General features: G+C 40.5%; 1 protein-coding gene across 4 annotated transcripts; it reads right to left on the minus strand.

Annotated features, from left to right (window-relative positions):
* Positions 1 to 1,287: 1,287 nt before the first annotated feature.
* LOC131164680 (uncharacterized) lies at positions 1,288 to 6,789 on the minus strand. Of its 4 annotated transcripts, none has more exons than XM_058122061.1 (2): positions 3,870 to 6,788; positions 1,288 to 2,132 (listed from the first exon to the last, which is right to left on the minus strand). In XM_058122061.1, the coding sequence occupies exons 1-2, from the start codon at positions 6,169 to 6,171 to the stop codon at positions 2,089 to 2,091; spliced, it is 2,346 nt and encodes a 781-aa protein (XP_057978044.1). In that variant the 5' UTR covers positions 6,172 to 6,788; the 3' UTR covers positions 1,288 to 2,088. The 4 variants fall into 4 exon arrangements, with proteins under 4 accessions (XP_057978044.1, XP_057978043.1, XP_057978041.1 ...); XM_058122060.1 differs by lacking the exon at positions 1,288 to 2,132 and adding an exon at positions 2,472 to 2,735; XM_058122058.1 differs by lacking the exon at positions 1,288 to 2,132 and adding an exon at positions 3,422 to 3,775 and having other exon boundaries at positions 3,870 to 6,789.
* Between the last annotated feature and the right edge of the window lie 2,967 nt (positions 6,790 to 9,756).

A 9,756-nucleotide genomic window follows, 5' to 3' on the forward strand; every position in this document is an offset into this window, starting at 1 on the left:
ATATATATATATATATATATATATATATACATGTTAATACATGTAATAGTTTTCTTTTGTTAAGTATGGTAGCTTTTTGGGTAACGATTTCTTTGTTAAATTGGTGCTGATGCCCACGGAAGAAAAATCACCCCCAGTGCCAGTGGGGGGACTGCCCAAAAAAATTCAAATATAATAAACAGTGATGTAAAAACAAGAGGAGGCCAATGGGAGAGGGAAAGAGGGGAGAGAAAAAGGTTGAATAATAGGGGAGAGCATTGGAATAGGGGAAGATTCTCGTATAAAGAGGGAAATGTCGTCCTATACTAATCATTATATCTGCTTTCTCTTTTTACAAAATCATGAGTGGACTGAAGTGTACACAAAGAAAGAGAGAGCCTCTGCCTCTGCCTCTGCCTCTGCCGAGTTGGTGAGCAGTCAGCGTTAATAAGCCACCCCTTGCCGACAAGAATTCCTGTCTTTCCACTAAATGAGTAATTAGACGACCCAAGGCTCAAAATAATAATACTATACTCCATTAATTCTCCTTTTCCCCACTTTTCTACTCCCCACAAAGTTAAAGAACCACTGCTTTTTTAACCTTTTTACTGCTGTGAAGCAGAAGCTGGTGCGTGAAAACTGAGAGCCATCGAGATAGACATAGGGAGTTCAAAGCTGAAGCTGCTTTAGGGTGGGGGTTGCCCATGAATATGATGGGGGGAAATGATAGGGGGAGAGTTCCTTGAAATTTTACTGAATTTTTATGTAGCATACGGGGGATTAGTTTCCATAATTGGAACACTTTTTCTGAGCAAAGGACTCGCTGGTTTTCACGTAGGCATGCTTTGACATTAACCATACAATTTGTTTATTTTTTTTTTCAACACCTTTATCACTGTCCGCTTTAACTGTATATCCCTTTTTGGTTGAAAATTAAATATGCAGGGTTACCTTGGCTTCAAGTGCACAATTAGCTGTGCAATTCCATTCAAGGAGCTAATTTAAATGTGCAAAAGCCAAACGCTTGTCCCATGGCAGATAAAGATCATGTGCCAAAAAGAGATGAAAAGCCTATGATATTTATATGGGATAAAAAAGGATGTAGAATCACTAACAAAGTAGGACAAATGATACCCAAAACCTTGATACTCAATACTCGTGTGCTTTTGAACTGTAAGCTGGTGAACCAACAGATAAACCCTTGATACAAGTAACTCAATTCAAGATTGAAGTCTAGCAATTCTTAACATGGCAAGCAATGCCCTCAAATGCTCAACAGCCATTATTCAGGATTGGAGGATAAAATTCAGAAACAAAAGGAAAAAATTATTTAATCATCTTTTCTTAATTGTACAAATAGTTAAATGTGGATAATTTTAGTCATTCTGAAATATACAGGGGTAACAAGTGTTGAATGGAAAGTGAGCCATCATGCTTCTATGTAATTACATACATTACAGTAGGAGAACCATATATGTACAATGTGGGTGTAAAGCCAATGCATCCACAACTCTTATCCTCAATCCAATTTATAGCTTTTAAACTGGGGATACTATTTCAAAGCACCTAAAATCAGTTCAAATTCCTTGCGGAATCTCAATTAGGCACCTTCTGTGCTGCTTCATGCCGACAGTCTTCCTTTGCTTTGGTCCTCAATTGACCTTTCTCACAATCATGGGGAGGCATCACCAAATGAGTCTGCATAAACACGAGCTTTGGAATGTTTAAAAGAGAAGTTACCCAAAGACGATTTGATGGAAGGACCCTGCTCTCTTTCCATGACAGCCCAAAGCTTGGATATAGACTTCCACTTCTTTTATGGTGGGGCTCCACTCTCTCAAAGACACACAAACCAGAAGATACGGATGAGATGAGAACAGTGAGAAGTGCTCCTCCAGCTAGAAAGATTTGCTGTCAGGTCCTTCCCAGGTTGTTGACCCACATACCAAGTCCTCGCTCGCTATCCACTCAGCCAGTTCAAGCAATCCCTGACCTCTTGCAAAAAGACATCTCGCTACCAAATATTTCAAATCAAGTCCTCCTTTGGATCCTTTTTGCAAATCCCCCTTCAATCATGCTCTTAACGAATTCTATCAACAACCAGGCACCTTACGGTGGCCTCTCTAATCCAATTATATCTTTGTCGAATGCTTCTGCCATTGAAAAATAAATAAATAAAAAAGATCAATTTAGCAAGATATCTTCTGCTCATCCTTCTGAGTGAGTAACTAATAATAATTCATTTTTTGAGCATTGGGAGTAAAGGAATCACAATTATAATCAATTGTTAGTGTTGATACTTCAAACCCGCAGAAATACTGTGCTAAACAGAAGTGCCAGTAGTAATTTTAACACACTGCAAACAAAAAAATTGCACCCCCCCCCCCCTTCCCCCACTCACCCCAAGCCAAACAATAATCAAATAAATTAGAATAGTGAAGAACAACACAAAAAGCGAAAATAACAAAATCAACCTAGTTTGAAGTACTGCACTACAGATGTGATTCAGCTTTTAAGTTTGCATACAGCTCAAGTAGGACAGTGGAACATAGTACCAAGCACGGTCGGTAGTGGACATGGTAATATCACGAGGGACAACGAACATACCTAGTTTCACAATCTCACTAGATGTGGAGAAAATAAGGTTCCGCAAGTACTGGCATTGATGGTGGGCAATGACCCTAAACTTGGAACCTCAACCCAACTTCAGTTAGCAGAGAGGCCTCTAGTTGAGCAATTAAAAGACCGGCAGACTCCTGAAAAAAGTACCAAAAGAATGCATGTTGAAGGAAGTTCAGGCCAAAACCATCTGATCATTTTACCACATCACCAATTTGCACATGCAACCAATACGAGACAAACAAAACCATTGTACAAAGTTAATTGTTTGTACATGTTAAATAAGGAACAATGAGATGATCAGAAAGAAGTCAATGTGACATTGCAGTCTTGAGCTTCTGAATAGGGCGATAATTGTAAGTTTGTCGAAAGTTCAGTCAGAATCAAGAAAAGTATACAAACTATCTTCAGTTATGGCTTTCAGACAGACAGCCAAATGTCTCGAGGCATGGATAACATCATTAATGATGGAGAAATGGTGAGAATTGACAACTGAAAAGCAAAACACAGAAATTTCCTAAACTTGGAGAATGAAGAGAGCCATTAAAGTTCTCAAGCATGGTTCTGATAAATAGTCATCAAAGTCATAGAAAGAATGTTGACTAATGCCTGTGAACTCATAAATTACAGTCTACAAGCTAAATTAAAGCTCTCAAAAGGAGAAAATCCACAGAAGAGTGTCATTTATATAGCAGAAGCAAAATCATTTCATGAGGATGCTCCATCCATGCTCAGGAGAACAAATTCGAAATTATATTGATGAACATTGATCACTTGGCTCACTTTGTTAAATCTGAAAAGAGAGGCCATGCTTGAGTTAAAATTGAAGGAGAAATGAGAAGCCGCCTCCCATTTATAATTATTATTTAGCACAAATTACTGAAAGAACCAAAATCTTACAACATTCCTCCTGTCCCCTTTACTTTGTCCATGCAGCAATCTGTATCTTTACAAACAAGAAGAATTTCTATTCTGCAAACGCAATAACTCCAAAATCATGCCCGCCGAGAGATGAAAAAACGTGAGAAATCAGGACTCTGTGCTGTAGTAGAAAGATAGATCTCAACCCCTCATCAATATGCCTTTCTATCTCTCCCCCATCCACTCACCCAAATATCTTTTTGAGCCACTAGAAAATTACAGAATGAGAAGAGTAGCGGAAAGAATCCAATCAATCCTACAATTTTAGAATTCAAAAGAAATTTTTTTTAGAAAAAAATGTTACACGGAGGATGTATCAACAAAAACCTCATTTAGCACATCATCCTCACCGTTTGCTGAGGTGAACAGCTCTGCATCCTTATCTTCATCATTAGAAAAATCCCGCCTGTCAAGCTTGGAATGAGCTGCAATGAATATCATTTTCTGAGCCCTATCCATACCGAGCCTTGAGTGCCCCTGAGCACTCACCCATCTCAAGAAAGACCAATTGCATTTGAATCCACATGAAGTTGCATGAAGGAAGATAAGTCTCACTGCAACTTTTGCCAGTGACTTGAACTCAGTAAGATAAGTTTCCCACACAAGCCTGCTGCTTTGGGGGTTGGCAAGTTTCATCTTTCCTGTAACAGGGTCCCTCTCCTTCATCTGCACAGCTCGTGCATAAACCGGATCAAGCCCTTCTGTTCTCCATTTCATCAGCTCCATTAGGACGATGTGTGCCTCCTCCCTGGACACAAGCCGGGTTATGAGCTTGTCTACATCCTTTTCCTGCTCAGCTGTCAACAATTTGAAAGGGGGAAGGTACTTCCCACTAGTGTCCCTAATCAAGTAAAGTGGATCAAGTATGTATGCAGCAGCCCAAGCCGCGTGGTAGTTCTTTTTGAACCGCCTTTCAATCACTTTGTCCACAGGTCCTTCAGGAATTTCAAACTTGGAACACCAATCCTTCACTTTTACTCTAAGATCTTCCCAAAGTGGGAGACATCGCCCAACCAATGGTCTTTCTGTCTCAATCTCTTGGGCAGTTTCCTTGATCAATTTTACCAGTGAATGAACTGCTTCCAGTTCAGACCAGAATCGCATGTCCCGAATAATTTCTGCAATGTCTCTCGCTATTGGATCCTCCATTGATGCTATCTTGAATGATTCATCCAGCAGAACCAACTGGAGTGCCCGAGCAGAGTTCAGTATATCCTCCAGCATTGCAAACACAGGTCCAAAATTCTGCTTCTCATATTCTCGCAATGGCACTCGTAGTAACCCAGCATGCCCATACTCCTCCAACTGATACTTTTGGAGGCTTTTTCGAACCTGAGACTTGTTATTAACAAAATTTGAGAGCTTCAAACAATTATCAGTAACATTCTTGAATAATGGAAGTTCCTTACTGAAGTCTTTGATCAAGCTACTGAGCCCCTGAAACTGACAAGATAGATTAACCATCCAATGATGCTGATTCTCTAAATTCCTCAATGCCTTGGCCTTATACTTGTCTGCAACTATTCCTACACACTGATGCACCACATTTCCACAAATGTCCGTGATTGTCTCCCATAGAACGTCCTCTGCGTACTTAGAAGGAGCAGAGCCATTGGTAAACTCCGCCCTTCGGAACACACTAGTCCCATTTGGGAGATTCACTGACAAATTCACCAAATTCATTAAATTCTCCTTGCTAAGAAGTCCCGGACTCTTGGATTTCCACCCATCGGAGGCAATTTGAAAGAACATCGCATCCCTAATTCTTTCTTCCGACTCGGCCTTGGCTTCATCGAACTTCGCGTCCAACTTTGCGCCGGCGAACTCCCTGCGCGAGACCGCCGGCAACCCAACCTGGTTCAGGAAAGCCCTGAACTTGGGGTGCTCGAGGCTCGAGAAAGAAACTGACCCACAAGTCTCATAGAGCCAATCGGCGAGATAATCAAGAGCCGAGTCAATCTGAGCCTTGTTCAGTGTAGGACCAGGCGATGTTTTCGGACTCTTCAGTTTCTTCACACTATCCTCCAACATAGCCAGAGCCCCCAAATCTTCCTTTCCACCTGACAACATCAAATGCGATTGAGGCAACAAAGAACCACCACTCGCAGCCACAGCACTCGTTGCCGTCACCGCCGGAGGATACGCCAACTCGGCGCAGAATCGGGAGGGATCCACCATAGCAAGCGGCGGAACCTGATAAGAAGAAGCAGGGCCGCCTCCGCCTCCGCCGCTGCCGCCGGAGGCCGCCGAAGAACTACGCTTACGGTGGTTATGGTGGTGCGAAGAGGAAGGCGGCGAAGCGACGGTGGCGACCGGAGACGGCGAAATTGAAGAAATGGGTCTGGGGAGAGAATTAAAATTGGGGCAAGTCCCTCTCTTGAGGTGTTCCGACGCTGTCCGAGACGGGTTTGAAGCAGAGAACTGGGCATCGCAAAGCGAGCACCTGAGCTTCACAGCTTTGGGCAAACCAGTGTCATTGTTGTACACCAATATCGGCTCTAGGTGCGCCCAGTACCAAGCCCCTTTGCCCTTTATAGCTTTGGTTCGAACCATCATTAATCCTTCGTACCTCTTGTGCACGGCCTTCGCCGTGACGTCGTCCGCCGACGCCGGAGCAGAGTCCATGGGTGAGGTGGTGTTAGTCGCCGCCATTACAGCAGCTGAGCCCGAAGTGACTTTTCTCAAGGGCCCGACCGAAATAGAGGATGAAGGGTAAGACTCTGGCTCCGAATTTGGGGTTTTTGAGGGGTTTTGGGGGGATTTCTACTCTGGGTTCGCCGTCGTCATCGTCATCATCGTTAGAAGTTTGAACAGGGATCCGAGCTCGAGGGGTCTTGCCTTTCATTTAGCCCGAAAAGCCGTCGGCGGTAGCCGGGAGTGTCCACTCTGGTGGCTGTCCATGCCACAGTCCGATGATCTGAAGATTTTGGGGTTATGGCGTTTCTTTCACCGATGGGTCTCCCTAGCCAGCTCTTCGTGAAACAAGTTTCAAAGCAGTCGCTATCGACTGAGAGAGAGAGAATGACGAAGAGAAGAATAAGGCGACACGAGAGAGAGAAGGGGGAAGGGATGTTCAAACGAGAAGCGCATTTAGACCACGCGCCACTTGATTGCGCGTCGGGAACATAATCTACGTATGGATTGATTGAAGCAGCCCCTGCTGCACAACCCCACAATCTCACGTACGAAAATGCTACCTGACACTCGTCCTTACTTCCCGGTGATTGGAAGGTGAGAGCCACGCGCGATAGCGGTTCTGGTCTGGCCACACTCTCCCTGTTTTCTTCCTCACTATATATATATATATAAATTTTTTTTATTTTATTTTTCTTTCTTTTATGGTATTGGTGTCTTGTGGGAGCCCTTCTTGGCTGTTTCCTTCTTTTCTTCTCTCAAGATCTTTTGTTTTTCAGTTTTTATTTGGGTGATTTTTATTTTTGCAAGCTAATTTGGCTTTCCTTTTGTGCTGTTCTTCATGTGGATTTATTCACTCTGGGGACTGAACACACAAGCAGCAAACTGAAGTTTAAATGCAGTCCACCATTTTTCTTTCTAGGCACATGGATGAGAATTGTCTTGGAATTCCATGAACCCAAAAAAAATAAGGATTTTGTTGATCCATTGAAGGCCCATTCGACTAGGTTTGTAATGTATGCAGAGGTAATCCATCCTCACATCCATCTCATACTCATTTTCTCTCATTTAAGTTTTAAAATTGTAGACTCATAACATAAATATCTAAGCCTTTCACCTTTCAAATGTCCTCCTTAAAAGAAGCAAAAATAAAACTTGATTTTTCTTTTGAGGTAATAGATTATATTTAGATTATCAAAAGCTCCAAGAGTAGGTAACATTGAAAGAGCATTTAAGAGGACAATTTGATATTTTTAAAACATTTGTATGCTACCCACCATGACTCTTAAATAAATAAATGAACAATATATAAATAATTTTAGCGCTTACAATTTATTAACAAATAGTGAACTTGTATTGATGAGGAATTATTAATTGGCCATAATAAGGCCATGACATCATTTTTTTTTTTTTTTTAAAGAAGGGCAATACCTCAATTTATTTATTGATAAACTCTTACTTTTGACGGAGGAATACCATGGTTACAAGATAATCAAAGGGAGAAACAAAAGACAAAACTTTAAAGGTCATGGCATCATGTCTTTAAACAAGCATTTCAACTATTAAAGTTTATGACTAATTTTTTGAAAGGGTTAAAAACAGAGGTGGAATTGAAAAATAAAAAACTATCTAGTGTCTATTGTTTTGCAGACACTAGCTATTTTAGGCTTATAATGGACCAAAAATATATATCCTCATGACGTGAAAAGTTTAAAAGGAGAGAAGGTTTGTTTTGAATCCTTGTAAGGATTTCATGTCATCCGATTGCATAGTTATTAGTGATGAATGAACATATTTGGTAAATGATATTTTCGTAAAATAACTTAACATAAGAAAGAGAAGTTCATTTACTTCATAAGACTTTAGAAAAGCATTGTTATATGTGTGTCAACATGTCTCATACTAAAAACTATAAAAACTCCTTTATTATGCACTACATACTTAAGATTTTGACACACAATAGATAAAAAGATGTCATTTGAAATGGCATCACGTCATTCAATTCATGTAGTATTACAATTCAACACAAGATGCATTTCATTGAAGCGGATCCTAAGCCCTGAGCAATACTTTTAAATGAACCATGTTTATCTCTTTTTCAATCCGCCTTTAGTTGTGCAGCAAAGATGTCTGCAGCTTCAACAAAACTCTATAGAGCTTTCCTTTTTCTTTTAATTTCTTTGATTCAAGTCACTGGCCCCTCTTTAAGGAGCCATATGGTGCATTCATTAGTTAATAAAAGTTCTAAATGGAAAATTTTCAGCAGCAGAATGGACCGTTAGCTTATTAATTATCTTAATTGGAGCCCATTGTCAATAGTACTGCCATATGAGTCAATGTTGTGTTTGGTCAAGAACCACATGCCAAATTTGTCATTCACCTCCCTGGAGATGGAAACTTTCAAACTCATACAACACAAAATATAAATATATATACAAATTTACCCATAATTAATATTGACATTAAAATGCATATGCATATAATTAAAGTGTGAACTTTGAAAGATTGAAAACTGAGACACGATGCAGATTATGGTGTGTGAAATGACTCCTTAGCTCAAATGCCCTGGTTGAACCAAATGGTGGAGCAAGAAAACTTGAACAGTAGCAGCTTTGGATATGTTTCAACAGAAGAAAATGTTCTTTACCATGTCATTTTCACACCATGTAGTGATTACAGGAATTTTGTCTTCCTCGCAAAGCTTCTGTCACCTTGTGTCCTTTGTTCTCTCTGTTTCCACCTGAATAACATATATTCTCCTTCATCTCACCAGCATTTTTTGTTTCTTCAGTTTTTTTTTTCTCTGCCCCTTCACTCATTCAGCATCTGTCTGAGTGAAGGAAGGAAATTGATGTTCCCAATCGTGGATCAAAAGTTTCCCCACATCCAAAAAAAAAACCCTTATCCCATTTATGGGCGCTCGGAATTTGGACCTGCATTTAGATTTTGAAGATTGGGATAGAATGCACTACCAAATTGTATTAAGTTATTTTCACACAAATTCAAATGAGAGAGTTGAGATCTGTGCTCCCAAGCCAAACAGTTGTGTTTGGTTCGAAAATCTCTGAGGATTTCTGGAAATATGACGCCCATAATATCCTGTTCTCATATTAGTTTTGAGGCCAAAGAATGATGCCATAGTAAAACCACATTATGAGAATCATGTAAAGAAACCAAACACATATATTCTCATGAAATAGACACCTCATTCTTGGAAGTAGTATTCCCCAAGTATGTCATTGCAAAGGGCATGTTAGGTTTCGCAAACCAAACACACCTTAGGTCCACACAGAAGGTAGTGTGCTTGTCGAAATAAACTGGAAATGAGGTTGGAAATAAGGCAGATCATGTGTAGAGAGATGGTTGGAGAGGGTGGAGAACATAATCAAGAGGGGTTGCCTTTTGGCCATTTGGAATCTAATCATAAAATACCAAATACTGGTTCATTTTTGGCAGCACATCATAGACTACCCACAGAAAAAAAAGTTCAGTATTTCACCCTCTTTGGTAGAAAATTGTCATGATTAAAGACAATTTTAGGGCCCATGGCACAACAGATACTACCCAAAATGAGCAGCAAACAATGAGCAAACAAGATGGGAG

Source organism: Malania oleifera, chromosome 9 (genome assembly GCF_029873635.1).
Source record: "Malania oleifera isolate guangnan ecotype guangnan chromosome 9, ASM2987363v1, whole genome shotgun sequence".
NCBI lineage: Eukaryota > Viridiplantae > Streptophyta > Magnoliopsida > Santalales > Ximeniaceae > Malania > Malania oleifera.